The 21,179-nt window shown below is 34.0% G+C and overlaps 2 protein-coding genes across 2 annotated transcripts in view; one reads left to right on the top strand and one right to left on the bottom strand.

Annotated features, from left to right (window-relative positions):
- The window catches only part of snx9b (sorting nexin 9b), a 74,642-nt gene that overhangs the window by 38,798 nt on the left and 14,665 nt on the right, over nt 1-21,179 (bottom strand). Inside the window, exons 3-5 of the mRNA XM_061986970.2 lie at nt 19,237-19,311; nt 9,733-9,852; nt 145-313 (exon numbers count right to left, since the gene is read on the bottom strand). Of these exons, the coding sequence (XP_061842954.2) occupies nt 145-313; nt 9,733-9,852; nt 19,237-19,311 (364 nt within the window). The remainder of the gene's footprint in view (nt 1-144; nt 314-9,732; nt 9,853-19,236; nt 19,312-21,179) is intronic.
- Nucleotides 19,266-21,179, top strand: part of moxd1l (monooxygenase, DBH-like 1, like) — a 54,200-nt gene continuing 52,286 nt past the window's right edge. Inside the window, exon 1 of the mRNA XM_061986971.2 lies at nt 19,266-19,440. Within this exon, the coding sequence (XP_061842955.2) occupies nt 19,368-19,440 (73 nt within the window). The 5' untranslated portion in view covers nt 19,266-19,367. The remainder of the gene's footprint in view (nt 19,441-21,179) is intronic.

Consider the following 21,179-nt stretch of genomic DNA (forward strand, 5'->3'; position numbering starts at 1 on the left):
TGTGCTTGACTCATGCGTGCGGCTGACTTCTTTTTCCACTGTCTGGCCAAACAACAACACGGAGTCCTGACTTGTGCGCAACAGCAGCTGGCTGAGACTCCACGCAGCTGCAGATGAATAATGTTTGTGTCTACGACTACTCACCAGGACCCTGGTAAGCCTGAGGGTGTCCCTGAGGGGCCGAGCCTCCCCAGGAGTCCGCGGCGGCCATCTTGCCGGTCTGGGTGCCCTCCGGGTTGGATGCCCAGTTGTTGGCGGCTCCCCCCGAGGGGTCGGCGTTCCACCCTGACCAGGGATCATTTCCATTGCTGGCCTGGAGAAAACAGAAACACATGTGAGTACGTGAAGACTGTTGATGTGGATTGAAATGAGTACACATGCTTACCAAGACCAGGCATTTCAAACCATTTAGGTGTGCAAAGCATGCACTCCATTACTTTGCTGACCTCGGCATGCAACGTGGCACATATTTATTTTCTACGGTGCAAATATAACCATAAACAAAGCTATTAATACTGTAAATCAGGGATGCTCATTACGTCGATCGCGATCTACCGGTCGATCTCGGAGGGTGTGTCAGTCGATCACCAGCCAGGCATTAAAAAAATAGTCCTAAAAATGAGCGATCATAAATCTTCACTATGACGTCACTTTCGTCACTTGATTGACATTCACGGCACCCGAGGGTCTTCTGAGATGACGCTGGCTGCTGCCAGCTCATTAAAATTACCGACTGGAAGGCGAGAAACACTTTATTTCAACAGACTCTGGCGCCGTACCTGTCGTCAAAACTCCAAAGACCGACTGCACAGTTGCACAATAAAAGCTCTGCTTCATCCTGCCTGCGCTACCAAAATAAGAGTCTCAGAAAGCTGGCGTGCACAAGTTAGCAAGCTACGGAGTTTGCCGACAATGTATTTCTTGTAAAGTGTATACAAAGGAGTACGGAAGCTGGACAAATAAGATGCCAAAAACCAACCACTTTCATGTGGTATTGGACAGAAAGGAGGACTTTTTTTCTCCTCCATTCGAAAATGCGGACGTTATCATCACCACTGTCTGATTCCAATCAATGCAAGTCATCACAATCAGGTAATACACCAACTTATATTCTTGTCTTCATGAAAGAAAGGAATCTATATGTGTTAAACATGCTTGTATTATCTTTAACCACCTTTAACTTGTTAACAATATTAACTATATGTGTTAAACATGCTTGTATTATCTTTAAACACCATTAACTTGTTAACAATATTAACTATGTGTTAAACATGCTTGTATTATCTTTAAACACCTTTTAACTTGTTAACAATATTAACTATATGTGTTAAACATGCTTGTATTATCTTTAACCACCTTTAACTTGTTAACAATATTAACTATATGTATTAAACATGCTTGTATTATCTTTAACCACCTTTAACTTGTTAACAATATTAACTATATGTGTTAAACATGCTTGCATTATCTTTAAACACCATTAACTTGTTAACAATATTAACTATATGTATTAAACATACTTGTATTATCATTAAACACTTTTAATGTATTAACAATATTAACTATATGTGTTAAACATGCTTGCATTATCATTAAACACCTTTAACTTGTTAACAAAAACATATATTTCATAAATAAGTAAATATAAATTATATATATGAATGAGGTAGATCCCCACGACTTGATCAATTGAAAAGTAGCTCGCCTGCAGAAAAAGTGTGAGCACCCCTGCTGTAAATGCTACGAATGATTCTCCTGTAATTAGCATTGGCTCAAAAACCATTATCAACTCTGGCTGTAGGCAACTACCATTTATTTGTAATAATAATTACGCAAGATTGCAGTAGCTATTGAAATATGTAAGTGGTTCGCAATTATAAGCTTTACTTGCATGCACTCACACATTACACCGGTTTTTTTTAACAATAAAGTCATCAGTGGTATTAATTGCTCCTTGCCGCTACCACAACATCGGTTCTATTGCTCGCTCAGGAATGACAAAGACAACCGTGCACCGTGTGTAATGTTCTATATTCTTAATGAAAGTTTTTGGCTTATTGAACAAGAGGCATCAACCTGCAGTCCACACATCTCTCTTATGTGTGACTGCCATCTACTGGTCACACTTATCATTACACAATGTCCCACAACCAGAAATAAGACGCACTGACGATTTTTGAGAAAATGAAAGGATATTAAATAATCTGAAAACTACAGTAATCCAAATAAGTGTGTTGATGGTGATTGGTGATCTCTGGGATATATTTCAAAGTATGTTTGAGTTCAACTGCGGGGGTGAGATCATGCGTTCTGCAGGCAATGGGAGGCCAGAGGTAAACAATCAGAGAGGAGGAGGGCATGGACGGGTTTTAATAGGGCTTAAGGCAGGTTTCATGCCGCCGGCCTCGCCCACCACACCGGGTGGCGGTTACCTCTTGGGGGGACGCGAGGTAGGGGGAAACTGGGGTGTCAGGGGTGTCGGGCTGGGGACTCAAGCCCCTAGCATCCACCTTGAGGAGGAGGGGGGGAAGAAAAGGTGACGTCAAAGCCAAGCAGGTGAGTGGTGATGAAGGAATGCTGAATAAGGGATGTGTGTGTTGTATTTCTACCCTTCTTGAGACATCAACAAGGAAAAGTAGCTTCCATATGAGGAGGTGTGAACAAGTGATGACATAAATCATGGTCCCAATACGGAAAACCATCGCATCTAATAGAAAATGTCTCATTTGCACTCCTGGTGGTGAAATCTATCAAATTTAGGGTGGTCCCAAAAAGGAGGGATTTTTCAAATTGACTGTGTCGGTTATAAAAGTGCTCCCCCTCTGGTCAACATATGAAATAACAAGTGTGTGTAAACATTTGAAGTGGTCCCCCTCTGGTCAACATATGAAATAACAAGTATGTGTAAGAAATGTAAATGCGCCCCCTTTGGCCAAAATAAATTTAAAAAAATATGTATATAGAGACATACTGTAATAACTTGAAGTAAATAATAAAGATTAAAAACCAATTAGAAACAAAAAATTCTAAACAATAAATGAACTTAAAGCAGTCTTTTTCTCACAATGTGTCGACATTTTTTTCTTATAGAATTGGGAACAATTTCTCATGTTCTTTCTGCTTCTGTAATATTGCTATATTTTCTCGTAAAATTATTACTTTTTCATGTAAAATTATGTTTTAATCAAAAATGGTGACACATTTATATAAAATGCCGACTTATCACAATATTGCCAATTTTTTTGTGGTTCTTGTAAAACAGTAACTTTTTTTGAGTAAAATTATGACTTTTGTCATCATTTTGCCAAGTAAAATTCCGATTATTATTATAATATTGCCAAAACTTTAAACTTTTCTTATAAAATTGTGACTTTTGTCGAGTAAAGCTACGACTCTTTTCATAAAATTGCCAAAATGTTAAGCTTTTCTTGTAAAATTGCGACTGTTATTATATAAAATTCCAACTTCTATCATAATATTGCACAAATGTTCCGTTTTTCTTGTAAAATTGTGACTTGCGTTGAGTAAAATTACGACTTTTATTATAATACTGCCAAAATTCCAAGTTTTTCTTGTGAAATTGTGACCTTTTTCTTGTGAAATTCCAACTCATTTCTCACAAGTTTTTTTATATTTGCATAGTATGTATATATTAATGTTGTAAATACAAATCTTTATATATCTAGAAAGGGTGGTCCTAAAGAGGTAGGCATTATTCGGAGGTCTCAAGAAGGTAACAAGAATATGTGTGTGTGTGTTCTTGTATTTCTACCCTTCTTGAGACATCAACAAGGAAAAGTAGCTTCCATATGAGGAGGTGTGAACAAGTGATGACATAAATCATGGTCCCAATACGGAAAACCATTGCATCTAATAGAGAATGTCTCATTTGCACCCCTGGTGGTGAAATCTATCAAAATTAGGGTGGTCCCAAAAAGGAGGGATTTTTCAAATTGACTGTGTCGGTTATAAAAGTGCTCCCCCTCTGGTCAACATATGAAATAACAAGTGTGTGTAAAAATTTGAAGTGGTCCCCCTCTGGTCAACATATGAAATAACAAGTATGTGTAAGAAATGTAAATGCGCCCCCTTTGGCCAAAATAAATTAAAAAAAATATGTATATAGAGACATACTGTAATAACTTGAAGTAAATAATAAAGATTAAAAACCAATTAGAAACAAAAAATTCAAAACAATAAATGAACTTAAAGCAGTCTTTTTCTCACAATGTGTCGACATTTTTTTCTTATAGAATTGGGAACAATTTCTCATGTTCTTTCTGAATCTGTAATATTGCTATATTTTCTCGTAAAATTATTACTTTTTCATGTAAAATTGTTTTAATTAAAAATGGTGACACATTTATATAAAATGCTGACTTATCACAATATTGCCAATTTTTTGGTGGTTCTTGTAAAAAACTAACTTTTTTTGAGTAAAATTATGACTTTTGTCATAATTTTGCCAATTAAAATTCCGATTATTATTATAATATTGCCAAAACTTTAAACTTTTCTTATAAAATTGTGACTTTTGTCGAGTAAAGCTACGACTCTTCTCATAAAATTGCCAAAATGTTAAGCTTTTCTTGTAAAATTGCGACTGTTATTATATAAAATTCCAACTTCTATCATAATATTGCACAAATGTTCAGTTTTTATTGTAACATTTTGACTTGCGTTGAGTAAAATTACGACTTTTATTATAATACTGCCAAAATTCCAAGTTTTTCTTGTGAAATTCCAACTCATTTCTCACAAGTTTTTTATATTTGCATAGTATGTATATTTTATTAATGTTGTAAATACAAATCTTTATCCCCACCTTCTACCATCCTAGTCATGTCCGTTGTGTCCTTGGGCAAGACACTTCACCCCTTGCTCCTGATGGCTGCTGGTTAGCGCCTTGCATGGCAGCTCCCGCCATCAGTGTGTGAATGTGTGTGTGAATGGGTGAATGTGGAAATACTGTCAAAGCGCTTATGAGTACCTCGAAGGTAGAAAAGCGCTATACAAGTATAACCCATTTATCATTTATATAACTAGAAAGGGTGGTCCTAAAGAGGTAGGCATTATTCGGAGGTCTCAAGAAGGTAACAAGAATATGTGTGTGTGTGTGTTCTTGTATTTCTACCCTTCTTGAGACATCAACAAGGAAAAGTAGCTTCCATATGAGGAGTTGTGAACAAGTGATGACATACATCATGGTCCCAATAACATTGCTTCTAATAGAGAATGTCTCATTTGCACCCCTGGTGGTGAAATCTATCAAAATTAGGGTGGTCCCAAAAAGGAGAGATTTTTCAAATTGACTGTGTCGGTTATAAAAGTGGTCCCCCTCTGGTCAACATATGAAATAACAAGTACTGTATTTTTCGGAGTATAAGTCGCACCTGCCGAAAATGCATAATAAAGAAGGAAAAAAACATATATAAGTCGCACTGGAGCCCGGCCAAACTATGAAAAAAACTGCGACTTATAGTCCGAAAAATACGGCATGTGTAAGAAATTGAAATGCGCCCCCTTTGGCCAAAATTAATTAAAAAAATTTTTTAAATATGTATATGGAGACATACGGTAAAAAGTAAATACCGTATTTTTCAGACTATAAGTCGCAGTTTTTTTCATAGTTTGGCCGGGGGTGCAACTTATACTCAGGAGCGACTTATGTGTGAAATTATTAACACATTAGCGTAAAATATCAAATAATATTATTGATCTCATTCACGTAAGAGACTAGACGTATAAGATTTCATGGGATTTAGCGATTAGGAGTGACAGATTGTTTGGTAAACGTATAGCATGTTCTATATGTTATAGTTATTTGAATGACTCTTACCATAATATGTTACGTTAACATACCAGTTGCTTATTTATGCCTCATATAACGTACACTTATTCAGCCTGTTGTTCACTATTCTTGATTTATTTTAAATTGCCTTTCAAATGTCTATTCTTGGTGTTGAGTTTTATCAAATACATTTCCCCAAAAAATGCGACTTATACTCCAGTGCGACTTATATATGTTTTTTTCCTTCTTTATTATGCATTTTAGGCCGGAGCGACTTATACTCCGAAAAATACGGTAATGAAGATTAAAAACCAATTACAAACAAAAAATTAAAAAAAAATATAATATATAAAATATATAATTAAATATTTTTCTCACAATGTGTCGACTTTTTTCTTATAAAATTGGGAACGATTTCTCATATTTTTTCTGTTTCTGTAATATTGCAATATTTTCTCGTAAAATTATTACTTTATAATGCAAAATGGCGACTTTTGTCTTATAAAATGCTGACATTTATCACGATATTGCCCATTTTTTTGTTCTTGTAAAATAGTGAAATTTTTTGAGTAAAATGATGACTTATGTCATAATTTTGCCAGATAAAATTCCGATTATTATATTAGCAAAATTTTCAAGTTTTCTTCAGAACATTGTGACTTTTGTCGAGTAAAAGTACGACTCTTTTCATAAAATTGCCAAAATGTTAAGCTTTTCTTGTAAAATTGCAATATCTTCTCGTAAAATTATTACTTTATGTAAAATTATTACTTTATAATGCAAAATGGCGACATTTGTCATATAAAATGCTGACATTTATCACGATATTGCCAATTTTTTTGTTCTTGTAAAATAGTGAAATTTTTTTAGTAAAATGATGACTTATGTCATAATTTTGCCAAATAAAATTCTGATTATTATATTAGCAAAATTTTCAAGTTTTCTTCAGAACATTGTGACTTTTGTCGAGTAAAAGTACGACTCTTTTCATAAAATTGCCAAAATGTTAAGCTTTTCTTGTAAAATTGCAATATCTTCTCATAAAATGATTACTTTATAATGCAAAATGGCGACATTTGTCATATAAAATTCTGACATTTATCACAATATTGCCAATTTTTTTGTTCTTGTAAAATAGTGACATTTTTTGAGTAAAATGATGACTTATGTCATAATTTTGCCAAATAAAATTCCGATTATTATATTAGCAAAATTTTCAAGTTTTCTTCAGAACATTGTGACTTTTGTCGAGTAAAAGTACGACTCTTTTCATAAAATTGCCAAAATGTTAAGCTTTTCTTGTAAGATTGCGACTGTTATTATATAGAATTCCAACTTCTATCATAATATTGCACAAATGTTCCGTTTTTATTGTAACATTTTGACTTGCGTTGAGTAAAATTACGACTTTTATTATAATACTGCCAAAATTCCAAGTTTTTCTTGTGAAATTGTGACCTTTTTCTTGTGAAATTCCAACTCATTTCTCACAAGTTTTTTTATATTTGCATAGTATGTATATATTAATGTTGTAAATACAAATCTTTATATATCTAGAAAGGGTGGTCCTAAAGAGGTAGGCATTATTTGGAGGTCTCAAGAAGGTAACAAGAATATGTGTGTGTGTGTTCTTGTATTTCTACCCTTCTTGAGACATCAACAAGGAAAAGTAGCTTCCATATGAGGAGGTGTGAACAAGTGATGACATAAATAATGGTCCCAATACGGAAAACCATTGCATCTAATAGAGAATGTCTCATTTGCACTCCTGGTGGTGAAATCTATCAAAATTAGGGTGGTCCCAAAAAGGAGGGATTTTTCAAATTGACTGTGTCGGTTATAAAAGTGCTCCCCCTCTGGTCAACATATGAAATAACAAGTATGTGTAAGAAATTGAAATGCGCCCCCTTTGGCCAAAATTAATTTAAAAAAAATATGTATATAGAGACATACTGTAATAACTTGAAGTACTTGAAGCAATATTTTCTCGTAAAATTATTACTTTTTCATGTAAAATTGTGTTTTAATTAAAAATGGTGACACATTTATATAAAATGCCGACTTATCACAATATTGCCAATTTTTTTGTGGTTCTTGTAAAACAGTAACTTTTGTCATAATTTTGCCAATTAAAATTCCGATTATTATTATAATATTGCCAAAACTTTAAAATTTTCTTATAAAATTGTGACTTTTGTCGAGTAAAGCTACGACTCTTTTCATAAAATTGCCAAAATGTTAAGCTTTTCTTGTAAAATTGCGACTGTTATTATATAAAATTCCAACTTCTATCATAATATTGCACAAATGTTCCGTTTTTCTTGTAAAATTGTGACTTGCGTTGAGTAAAATTACGACTTTTATTATAATACTGCCAAAATTCCAAGTTTTTCTTGTGAAATTGTGACCTTTTTCTTGTGAAATTCCAACTCATTTCTCACAAGTTTTTTTATATTTGCATAGTATGTATATATTAATGTTGTAAATACAAATCTTTATATATCTGGAAAGGGTGGTCCTAAAGAGGTAGGCATTATTCGGAGGTCTCAAGAAGGTAACAAGAATATGTGTGTGTGTGTTCTTGTATTTCTACCCTTCTTGAGACATCAACAAGGAAAAGTAGCTTCCATATGAGGAGGTGTGAACAAGTGATGACATAAATAATGGTCCCAATACGGAAAACCATTGCATCTAATAGAGAATGTCTCATTTGCACTCCTGGTGGTGAAATCTATCAAAATTAGGGTGGTCCCAAAAAGGAGGGATTTTTCAAATTGACTGTGTCGGTTATAAAAGTGCTCCCCCTCTGGTCAACATATGAAATAACAAGTATGTGTAAGAAATTGAAATGCGCCCCCTTTGGCCAAAATTAATTTAAAAAAATATGTATATAGAGACATACTGTAATAACTTGAAGTACTTGAAGCAATATTTTCTCGTAAAATTATTACTTTTTCATGTAAAATTATGTTTTAATTAAAAATGGTGACACATTTATATAAAATGCCGACTTATCACAATATTGCCAATTTTTTTGTGGTTCTTGTAAAACAGTAACTTTTGTCATAATTTTGCCAATTAAAATTCCGATTATTATTATAATATTACCAAAACTTTAAAGTTTTCTTATAAAATTGTGACTTTTGTCGAGTAAAGTACGATTCTTTTCATAAAATTGCCAAAATGTTAAGCTTTTCTTGTAAAATTGCGACTGTTATTATATAAAATTCCAACTTCTATCATAACATTGCACAAATGTTCAGTTTTTATTGTAACATTTTGACTTGCGTTGAGTAAAATTACGACTTTTATTATAATACTGCCAAAATTCCAAGTTTTTCTTGTGAAATTGTGACCTTTTTCTTGTGAAATTCCAGCTAATTTTTCACAAGTTTTTTTATATTTGCATAGTTTGTATATATTATTAATGTTGTAAATACAAATCTTTATATATCTATAAAGGGTGGTCCTAAAGAGGTAGACATTATTCGGAGGTCTCAAGAAGGTAACAAGAATATGTGTGTGTGTGTGTGTGTGTGTGTGCATGTGTGTGTGCAAGAGGGATGCTGATTGAACACATCTCCACTTGGTTGCGTTCTATGCCCAGATTTCTACTGATGCAGCAGTACACTCATTTCCTGCCCAGCTCATTTCCTCTCAGTTTCTACTTTACGAGCACTAAAATGGACACATGTGACAATGGAGGCTCTCACTTCTGCATCAGGCTGCGAAAAGGGTTTCACAACTGCATCTTTTATCTTCCGCGTTGTGTGTTACCTCATCCAATTGTCTTAATTTTCTAGGCTTTGCTTGACTGACGCCTTGTTTGTTGATGATGCTGCTGCATATAAAGGACAGGAAGTCTTCGTCCAAATGGAAGCCATTTTGGCTCGTTGTCGAGCACCGTTACAAAAGCACAACGATTATACTGACGGAATGACCTGGTTTTGCGTAGACGCAGGGGCGAAGGCGTCGAAGAAGGACAGGTCCGAGGGCGCGACGTTTCCGACGCTGGGAGTCGGTGCTGCGGTTCCCGCTTCGGGGAATGACGACTTGCTGAGCTGCAGACGGAAACAAAAGAAAGAGCAGATATTCCAAGTGAGTTCTTATGACTTTCACAGGTGCATTCCTCTGAGTTTACGTGTTCATGATGATTCCTTGGACGTGGAAAGTGTTTTTGACCTTCTTTTAATGCAATGGAAGACACTTTAAGAAGCCAGAGTGCAGGTATAACCATTACACTAAACAGATAATGTCCCTTCACATTACATTGTTTGATATGTCTGTCTGGAATAAACCTTGACTTTTAGGCACACTTCCAATGAAACTACATCCTGACAGTGAGGTCACTCCGGCGGAGTTAGTGGGTCACACAAAAAACACCAAGGTCAGCAGAACTCTTAAGGAATGAACATCCTGTTGAGATTTCACTTTATCAGGCAGGCAGCCAGCTTTGTTGCTAGTAGGGATGGATGATATGACCTAAATTGTATATTTCCATATATATCGCAGCCTCTTGTGATAACAATCTATAATATTTGGCATATAAAATGATAATATAACTGTTTTAAAACAGGTTACAAAGGCTCCTAATTTGGCATATTGCATTATTAACTAATGTTAATCTGCTCACTAATTTACTGTTAAAGGGGAACATTATCACAATTTCAGAAGGGTTAAAACCATTAAAAATCAGTTCCCAGTGGCTTATTTTATTTTTCGAAGTTTTTTTCAAAATTTTACCCATCACGCAATATCCCTAAAAAAAAGCTTCAAAGTGCCTGATTTTAACCATCGTTATACACACCCGTCCATTTTCCTGTGACGTCACATAGTGATGCCAACACAAACAAACATGGCGCATAGAACAGCAAGCTATAGCGACATTAGCTCGGATTCAGACTCGGATTTCAGCGGCTTAAGCGATTCAACAGATTACGCATGTATTGAAACGGATGGTTGTAGTGTGGAGGCAGGTAGCGAAAACCAAATTGAAGAAGAAACTGAAGCTATTGAGCCATATCGGTTTGAACCGTATGCAAGCGAAACCGACGAAAGCGACACGGGAGAAAGCGAGGACGAATTCGGCGATCGCCTTCTAACCAACGATTGGTATGTGTTTGTTTGGCATTAAAGGAAACTAACAACTATGAACTAGGTTTACAGCATATGAAATACATTTGGCAACAACATGCACTTTGAGAGTGCAGACAGCCCAATTTTCATCAATTAATATATTCTGTAGACATACCCTCATCCGCGCTCTTTTCCTGAAAGCTGATCTGTCCAGTTTTGGAGTTGATGTCAGCAGGCCAGGGAAGCTAGGGTCGATATTCTTCTCTTGATCATCTTCGGTGGCATAAGGGACGGTGTGAGCCAAGACATCCAGGGGGTTTAGCTCGCTCGTCTGCGGGAACAAACTGCCGCCATTGCTTGCCGTGCTACCGAGGTCCTTTGTCCCTGAATTGCTCACACACTCCGGCAGATTCAATGGGGGTCTGGCCCCAGATTTCTTTGACTTTATGGTTGGAAATGCATCTGCTTTGAGTGTCGCAGGATATCCACACATTCTTGCCATCTCTGTCGTAGCATAGCTTTCGTCGGTAAAGTGTGCGGAACAAACCTCCAATTTCTTGCCACTTTGGCATCTTTGGGCCACTGGTGCAACTTGAATCCGTCCCTGTTCGTGTTGTTACACCCTCCGACAACACACCGACGAGGCATGATGTCTCCAAGGTACGGAAAACAGTCGAAAAAACGGAAAATAACAGAGCTGATTTGACTCTGTGTTTGAGAAAATGGCGGATTGCTTCCCGATGTGACGTCATCGCTCCGAGAGCGAATATTAGAAAGGCGTTTAATTCGCCAAAATTCACCCATTTAGAGTTCGGAAATCGGTTAAAAAAATATATGGTCTTTTTTCTGCAACATCAAGGTATATATTGACGCTTACATAGGTCTGGTGATAATGTTCCCCTTTAAGGAATGGACATCCTGTTGAGATTTCAATTTATCAGGCAGGCAGCCAGCTCTGTTGCTAGTAGGGATGGATGATATGACCTAAAATGTATATTTCCATATATATCGCAGCCTCTTGTGATAACAATCTATAATATTTGGCATATTAATGATAATAGAACTGTTTTAAAACAGGTTACGAAAGCTCCTAATTTGGCATATTGCATTATTTCCTATAACTATTGTTAATCTGCTCACTAATTTACTGTTAAAATCTGTTTACTTTAACAAAAACTACAAAATGTTTTGTGAAAGTAAAACATATACCGTATTTTCCGCACTATTAGCCGCACCTAAAAACCACAAATTTTCTCAAAAGCTGACAGTGCGGCTTATAACCCGGTGCGCTTTATATATGGATTAATATTAAGATTCATTTTCATAAAGTTTAGGTCTCGCAACTACGGTAAACAGCCGCCATCTTTTTTCCCCGTAGAAGAGGAAGCGCTTCTTCTTCTACTGTAAGCAACCACCCGCCCCCATAGAAGAAGAAGCGCGCGGATATTACGTTTCATTTCCTTTGTGTGTTCCATGTTGATATACGACTCCATGCGCGCCCACATCACAGATGGTGTCAAAAAACAAGTGAAGCACACAAATACAACACTCGCCGTCATTCCGGGTGGATTAACCAAAGAACTCCAACCGCTCGATATTGGTGTCAACAGGGCATTTAAAGCACGACTGCGAACGGCGTGGGAACAATGGATGACCGAAGGCGAACACACCTTCACTAAGACAGGGAGACAGCGCCGGACGACATACGCCAACATCTGCCAGTGGATCGTAAATGCCTGGGCGGATATTTCGGTCACAACTGTGGTCCGAGCTTTCCGGAAGGCAATGACTTCGACGAGACGGAGCCGGCCATTTTGGATCCCGTATTCGCCCAACTTTTTAATTCGGACACCGAAGGAGAAGAATTCGAGGGATTTATGAATGAAGAATAACTTCAGAAAGTGAGCGTTATGTTTATTTTGTGTGTTGTGACATTAACGTTCGAGCAACATTAAGTTATTGATGTTATTGCTCTGCACTATTTTGAATTTTACTATGTTTGTGATTGCACATTTGCACATTACCGTACATTTTGGGAGTGAACAGAGTTGTTAGAACGCTGGTTTTTAATATATTATTAAAGTTTGACTGACCTATCTGACTGTGTTTTTGACATTCCTTTAGCGCAGTTAGATGCGGCTTATAACACGGGGCGGCTTATAGGTGGACAAAGTTTTGAAATATGCCGTTCATTGAAGGCGCGGCTTATAACCCAGGGCGCCTTATGGTGCGGAAAATACGGTAGATCTAATCACTGTAATATCAGCCATACACTGAGACTATACTTGGTATTGTCACTGTCTATTTGTATCAATCCGCCATGCACCTCTATTTACTTTCAAAATCTAGCGGCTAGCATGGCTTCTTGTACGTATCATCTTACAGCGTGAAGTGTAGTATATTTAGCTCGTCTTGGAAACCTTATAAAAGCACATGTTTCTAGTACAACTCACAAAGATACAATAATACAGGCAGTATTAGACATATTGCATGTTTGGTTTAGGAGTTATGCCTGAAACTATTTTTATTGCTTTTTCGAATTATCTCAGGATTCTAAGAACATTACTGTGATATTGAGTAAAAAAAAACGTTTTTTTTGTGTTTGCAAACCTTACAAAAGCACGTTTCTAGTAAAACTCACAAAGATACATTAATACAGGCTTTATTTGACATATTGCATGTTTGGTTTCGAGTTATGCTTGAATAATTTTTGTATTACCTTTTTCGCATTGTCTAAGGATCCTAAGAACATTACTGGGATATTGAATAAAAAACACTTTTTTGGGTTTGCAAACCTTACAAAAGCACATGTTTCTAGTAAAACTCACATGATACATTAATACAGGCATTATTAGACAAATTGCATGTATGGTTTCGGAGTTATGCTTAGATAATTTTTTTATTGCCTTTTTCGTATTATCTCAGGATTCAAGAACATTACTGTCATATTGAATAAAAAACTGTTTTTTTTGTGTTTGCAAACCGTACAAAAGCACATGTTTCTAGTAAAACTCACAAGATACATTAATACAGGCATTATTAGACATATTGCATGTTTGGTTTAGTATGCTTGAATAATTTTTTTATTGCTTTTTTCGCATTTTCTAAGAATATTACTGTCATATTGAATAAAAAATGTTTTTTTCTTTTTGCAAACCTTACAAAAGCACATGTTTCTAGTAAAACTCTCAAAATACAATAATACAGACATTATTAGACATATTGCATGTTTGGTTTAGTATGCTTGAATAATTTTTTTATTGCTTTTTTCGCATTTTCTAAGAACATTACTGTCATATTGAATAAAAAATGTTTTTTTCTTTTTGCAAACCTTACAAAAGCACATGTTTCTAGTAAAACTCTCAAAATACAATAATACAGACATTATTAGACATATTGCATGTTTGGTTTAGGAGTTATGCTTGGATAATTTTTGTATTACTTTTTTCGAATTATCTCAGGATTCTAAGAACACTACTGTCATATTGAATTAAAAACAGTTTTGTGTTTGCAAACCTTACAAACGCACATGTTTCTAGTAAAACTCACAAAGATACATTAATACAGGCATTATTAGACATATTGCATGTTTGGTTTAGGAGTTATGCTTAAATAATTTTGTATTGCTTTTTCCGTATTATCTCAGGATTCTAAGAACATTACTGTCATATTGAATACAAAAATATTGTTTCTTTTTGCAAACCTTACAACAATCACACGTTTCTAGTAAAACTCACAAAGATACATTAATACAGGCTTTATTTGACATATTGCATGTTTGGTTTCAGAGTTATGCTTGAATAATTTTTGTATTGCCTTTTTCGCATTATCTAAGGATTCTAAGAACATTACTGTCATATTGAATAAAAAAAACACTTTTTTTGTCTTTGCAAACCTTACAAAAGCAGGATTCAAGAACATTACTGTCATATTGAATAAAAAAACAAACATGTGTTTGCAAACCTTACAAAAGCACGTTTCTAGTAAAACTCACAAAGATAATACAGGCATTATTAGACATATTGCATGTTTGGTTTAGTATGCTTGAATATTTTTTTTTTGCGTTTTTCGCATTATCAGGATTCTAAGAACATTATTAGACATATTGCATGTTTGGTTTAGTATGCTTGAATAATTTTTTTATTGCTTTTTTCGCATTATCAGGATTCTAAGAACATTATTAGACATATTGCATGTTTGGTTTAGTATGCTTGAATAATTTTTTATAGCTTTTTTCGCATTATCAGGATTCTAAGAACATTATTAGACATATTGCATGTTTGGTTTAGTATGCTTGAATAATTTTTTATAGCTTTTTTCGCATTATCAGGATTCTAAGAACATTATTAGACATATTGCATGTTTGGTTTAGTATGCTTGAATAATTTTTTTATTGCTTTTTTCGCATTATCAGGATTCTAAGAACATTATTAGACATATTGCATGTTTGGTTTAGTATGCTTGAATAATTTTTTTATTGCTTTTTTCGCATTATCAGGATTCTAAGAACATTATTAGACATATTGCATGTTTGGTTTAGTATGCTTGAATAATTTTTTTATTGCTTTTTTCGCATTATCAGGATTCTAAGAACATTATTAGACATATTGCATGTTTGGTTTAGTATGCTTGAATAATTTTTTTATTGCTTTTTTCGCATTATCAGGATTCTAAGAACATTATTAGACATATTGCATGTTTGGTTTAGTATGCTTGAATAATTTTTTTATTGCTTTTTTCGCATTATCAGGATTCTAAGAACATTATTAGACATATTGCATGTTTGGTTTAGTATGCTTGAATAATTTTTGTATTGCTTTTTTCGCATTATCAGGATTCTAAGAACATTATTAGACATATTGCATGTTTGGTTTAGTATGCTTGAATAATTTTTTTATTGCTTTTTTCGCATTATCAGGATTCTAAGAACATTATTAGACATATTGCATGTTTGGTTTAGTATGCTTGAATAATTTTTGTATTGCTTTTTTCGCATTATCAGGATTCTAAGAACATTATTAGACATATTGCATGTTTGGTTTAGTATGCTTGAATAATTTTTTTATTGCTTTTTTCGCATTATCAGGATTCTAAGAACATTATTAGACATATTGCATGTTTGGTTTAGTATGCTTGAATAATTTTTTATAGCTTTTTTCGCATTATCAGGATTCTAAGAACATTATTAGACATATTGCATGTTTGGTTTAGTATGCTTGAATAATTTTTTATAGCTTTTTTCGCATTATCAGGATTCTAAGAACATTATTAGACATATTGCATGTTTGGTTTAGTATGCTTGAATAATTTTTTATAGCTTTTTTCGCATTATCAGGATTCTAAGAACATTATTAGACATATTGCATGTTTGGTTTAGTATGCTTGAATAATTTTTTTATTGCTTTTTTCGCATTATCAGGATTCTAAGAACATTATTAGACATATTGCATGTTTGGTTTAGTATGCTTGAATAATTTTTTTATTGCTTTTTTCGCATTATCAGGATTCTAAGAACATTATTAGACATATTGCATGTTTGGTTTAGTATGCTTGAATAATTTTTGTATTGCTTTTTTCGCATTATCAGGATTCTAAGAACATTATTAGACATATTGCATGTTTGGTTTAGTATGCTTGAATAATTTTTTTATTGCTTTTTTCGCATTATCAGGATTCTAAGAACATTATTAGACATATTGCATGTTTGGTTTAGTATGCTTGAATAATTTTTTATAGCTTTTTTCGCATTATCAGGATTCTAAGAACATTATTAGACATATTGCATGTTTGGTTTAGTATGCTTGAATAATTTTTTTATTGCTTTTTTCGCATTATCAGGATTCTAAGAACATTATTAGACATATTGCATGTTTGGTTTAGTATGCTTGAATAATTTTTTCTAGCTTTTTTCGCATTATCAGGATTCTAAGAACATTATTAGACATATTGCATGTTTGGTTTAGTATGCTTGAATAATTCTTTTATTGCTTTTTTCGCATTATCAGGATTCTAAGAACATTATTAGACATATTGCATGTTTGGTTTAGTATGCTTGACTAATTTTTTATAGCTTTTTTCGCATTATCAGGATTCTAAGAACATTATTAGACATATTGCATGTTTGGTTTAGTATGCTTGAATAAGTTTTTATAGCTTTTTTCGCAGTATCAGGATTCTAAGAACATTATTAGACATATTGCATGTTTGGTTTAGTATGCTTGAATAATTTTTTTATTGCTTTTTTCGCATTATCAGGATTCTAAGAACATTATTAGACATATTGCATGTTTGGTTTAGTATGCTTGACTAATTTTTTTATTGCTTTTTTCGCATTATCAGGATTCTAAGAACATTATTAGACATATTGCATGTTTGGTTTAGTATGCTTGAATAATTTTTTATAGATTTTTTCGCATTATCAGGATTCTAAGAACATTATTAGACATATTGCATGTTTGGTTTAGTATGCTTGAATAATTTTTTTATTGCTTTTTTCGCATTATCAGGATTCTAAGAACATTATTAGACATATTGCATGTTTGGTTTAGTATGCTTGAATAATTTTTTTATTGCTTTTTTCGCATTATCAGGATTCTAAGAACATTATTAGACATATTGCATGTTTGGTTTAGTATGCCAAATAATTTTTTATAGCTTTTTTCGCATTATCAGGATTCTAAGAACATTATTAGACATATTGCATGTTTGGTTTAGTATGCTTGAATAATTTTTTTATTGCTTTTTTCGCATTATCAGGATTCTAAGAACATTATTAGACATATTGCATGTTTGGTTTAGTATGCTTGAATAATTTTTTTATTGCTTTTTTCGCATTATCAGGATTCTAAGAACATTATTAGACATATTGCATGTTTGGTTTAGTATGCTTGACTAATTTTTTATAGCTTTTTTCGCATTATCAGGATTCTAAGAACATTATTAGACATATTGCATGTTTGGTTTAGTATGCTTGAATAATTTTTTTATTGCTTTTTTCGCATTATCGGGATTCTAAGAACATTATTAGACATATTGCATGTTTGGTTTAGTATGCTTGAATAATTTTTTCTAGCTTTTTTCGCATTATCAGGATTCTAAGAACATTATTAGACATATTGCATGTTTGGTTTAGTATGCTTGAATAATTTTTTTATTGCTTTTTTCGCATTATCTCAGGATTCTAAGAACATTATTAGACATATTGCATGTTTGGTTTAATATGCTTGAATAATTTTTTTATTGCTTTTTTCGCATTATCAGGATTCTAAGAACATTATTAGACATATTGCATGTTTGGTTTAGTATGCTTGAATAATTCTTTTATAGCTTTTTTCGCATTATTAGGATTCTAAGAACATTATTAGACATATTGCATGTTTGGTTTAGTATGCTTGAATAATTTTTTTTATTGCTTTTTTCGCATTATCAGGATTCTAAGAACATTATTAGACATATTGCATGTTTGGTTTAGTATGCTTAAATAATTTTTTTATTGCTTTTTTCGCATTATCAGGATTCTAAGAACATTATTAGACATATTGCATGTTTGGTTTAGTATGCTTGAATAATTTTTTTATTGCTTTTTTCGCATTATCAAGATTCTAAGAACATTATTAGACATATTGCATGTTTGGTTTAGTATGCTAAATAATTTTTTATAGCTTTTTTCGCATTATCAGGATTCTAAGAACATTATTAGACATATTGCATGTTTGGTTTAGTATGCTTAAATACTTTTTTCGCATTATCAGGATTCTAAGAACATTATTAGACATATTGCATGTTTGGTTTAGTATGCTTGAATAATTTTTTATAGCTTTTTTCGCATTATCAGGATTCTAAGAACATTATTAGACATATTGCATGTTTGGTTTAGTATGCTTGAATAAGTTTTTTAGTGCTTTTTTCGCATTATCAGGATTCTAAGAACATTATTAGACGTATTGCATGTTTGGTTTAGTATGCTTGAATAATTTTTTTTATTGCTTTTTTCGCATTATCAGGATTCTAAGAACATTACTGGGATATTGAATAAAAAACACATTTTTGTGTTTACAAACCTTACAAAAGCACATGTTTCTAGTTAAACTCAAAGATACTTTTTTAGACGTATTGCATGTTTGGTTTAGGAGTTATGCTAGAAACCACAGAGGCGAGGATTAGTGACTGAGAAGCGGCTTTGCACTGTGGAGGTACATTAGCCGCGAGCAAGGACGCTGTTGTTCGCTTGCTTTACACCGTTAGAACATGTCAGTCAACATGCAATGTCACGATTTAACGATCGTATTAAGAGCCAATTTATATCATTGCTATCGTCTGTATCGCACTTCTCTATTTGCTATTTGTATGCGTGTGTGTGTTACTCTTACCTCTATGTAATCCTCCGGCACCAGTCCGATTTCCCCTCTGGAGTTCTGTGCTTCAATCCAGCCACCGCCGACATTCTGCAACACAAACCAGACATATTGCCCTATAGTTAAGAAAGACCGGTGTATAGTATATGCCATCAACATGCCGAGGACCACCTCTTCGTAAAGAAACACAACCAGGGCTCCCACTACTTCAGCGTTATGGTGAGTTGATTTTTCATGCTCTTTTTTTTTTAAATGTTTTTATCTGCCACACGAGGAAAGCCGGTCCGTGAAAATAAAGCAGACATTAAACCGGTGTGGAAAAAATGTTGGGGACCCCTGCTTTACAGGATAAACAAATTCAAAACAAATTAATAAAATACATGCATATTAAAACAGTACACAGTCTCATATAAAAACACCTATCATAATTGTGTGTTAAAAGCAATACATAAGAAAGAATATGTTTTTAGTTGAGATTTAAAAGCTTTTAGGCCCGTGATGGATTGCAACTGAGGAGAGAGGGAGTTCTATAACACGGGAGCACAAACGGCAAAAGAACGGTCATGAATAGGTTAAAATATCAGCATGGCCTGATAATGAAGGACCGTCACAGGGACAGTTTGACCTTGGAACGGACTATGTCTATTCACATCATGTCCTGTAAAAAGGCATCACTTTGGTTCTACGAGCCTCAGAAAGAAGTTGTCAAGTCTTATCTCAGCTAGGGCTGGGCGATATGGCCTTTTTTTAATATCTGGATATCAATAGTCCATGCATACCTGCCAACTACTCCGGTTTTCCCGTAATTAGTACGGTTTTCATCAACCTATTACGGGTTACGGTTGCAGTGATAAAAAATACGGTTTTTCATTAATTAAAAAAAAATAATTTTTTTTTAAGTTTTATTCACGAAATCGCGTTACAACAATGACAATCGACACTGCTTCCCGTAACTTCCTATCGAGCCATTCCGAATGCCATGCGCGAGGCTATTTATAGCACCGCTGCCAAGCACGAGGCCATTGTTTCCAAACGAGCGAACGATCATGGAATCAGCCGGAGAAAAATCGCAAACGAGTCTTAAACCGAAAAGAAAACTGCAGTCATTCCGTGAAGAATATTCAAAAGCCTATCCGGGAATAATCATCTGTTCCAAAAAGGGTGAAAACTACGCGAATTGCACCTTGTGCAGACAAGATTGTTCGATCGGACACGGAGGAATTAGCGATGTAAAAGACCACGTTGGGACAAAAAAACACAAGTCTAATGCCGTTGCTAAATTTGGATTTTAGCCACAAAAAGGTAATGACACCAATGTTATCTATTGGAATTGTTTAGTACTGTTATACTGTTAAAAGTGTTTATACTATTTATGCTTTCAAGTCCAAGTTGAAGAAATCTTGTTAAATGTTGACAGCATAACTACCAAAATACAGAAGTATGTCCTTAATATTTTTGCAGTGCTATTTCTGTTGAAAAGTTAAAATGATTACATTAGAGATGTGATGTGCCACTTTTCAAGTGTCTGATGGCTTAAATTAATTTGCATTAATTTTTCATATTTTGAATTCTTTTGAAAGGCTTACAAAAAAACTACATTTGAATTGTAATTCCATGCTATTGACAGGACTATTAATTTTAATGAAGTTAGCTTGCCATGTTTACAGTATGATAATTGTGATAGAAATGTAAATTTTAGGCACAGAATATTTTTTACAACTGTACAAGCTTGGACAGAAAGTTAATGACACCAATTTTTTTTTAATGGAATTGTTTAGTACTGTTTTACCATTTGTTTACTGTAAAAAGTGTTTATACTGTTTATACTTTCAATTAACAAATTGAAGTCTTGTGAAAGGTTGACAGGATAACTGGCATTAACTGTCAAAATAATTTCAAACTATTGAAGTTAGCTTACAGAATAAACATGTCAATCAACCCATATGATTTTTGCTGTA

This window comes from Nerophis lumbriciformis, linkage group LG26 (assembly GCF_033978685.3).
Source record: "Nerophis lumbriciformis linkage group LG26, RoL_Nlum_v2.1, whole genome shotgun sequence".
Lineage (NCBI taxonomy): Eukaryota > Metazoa > Chordata > Actinopteri > Syngnathiformes > Syngnathidae > Nerophis > Nerophis lumbriciformis.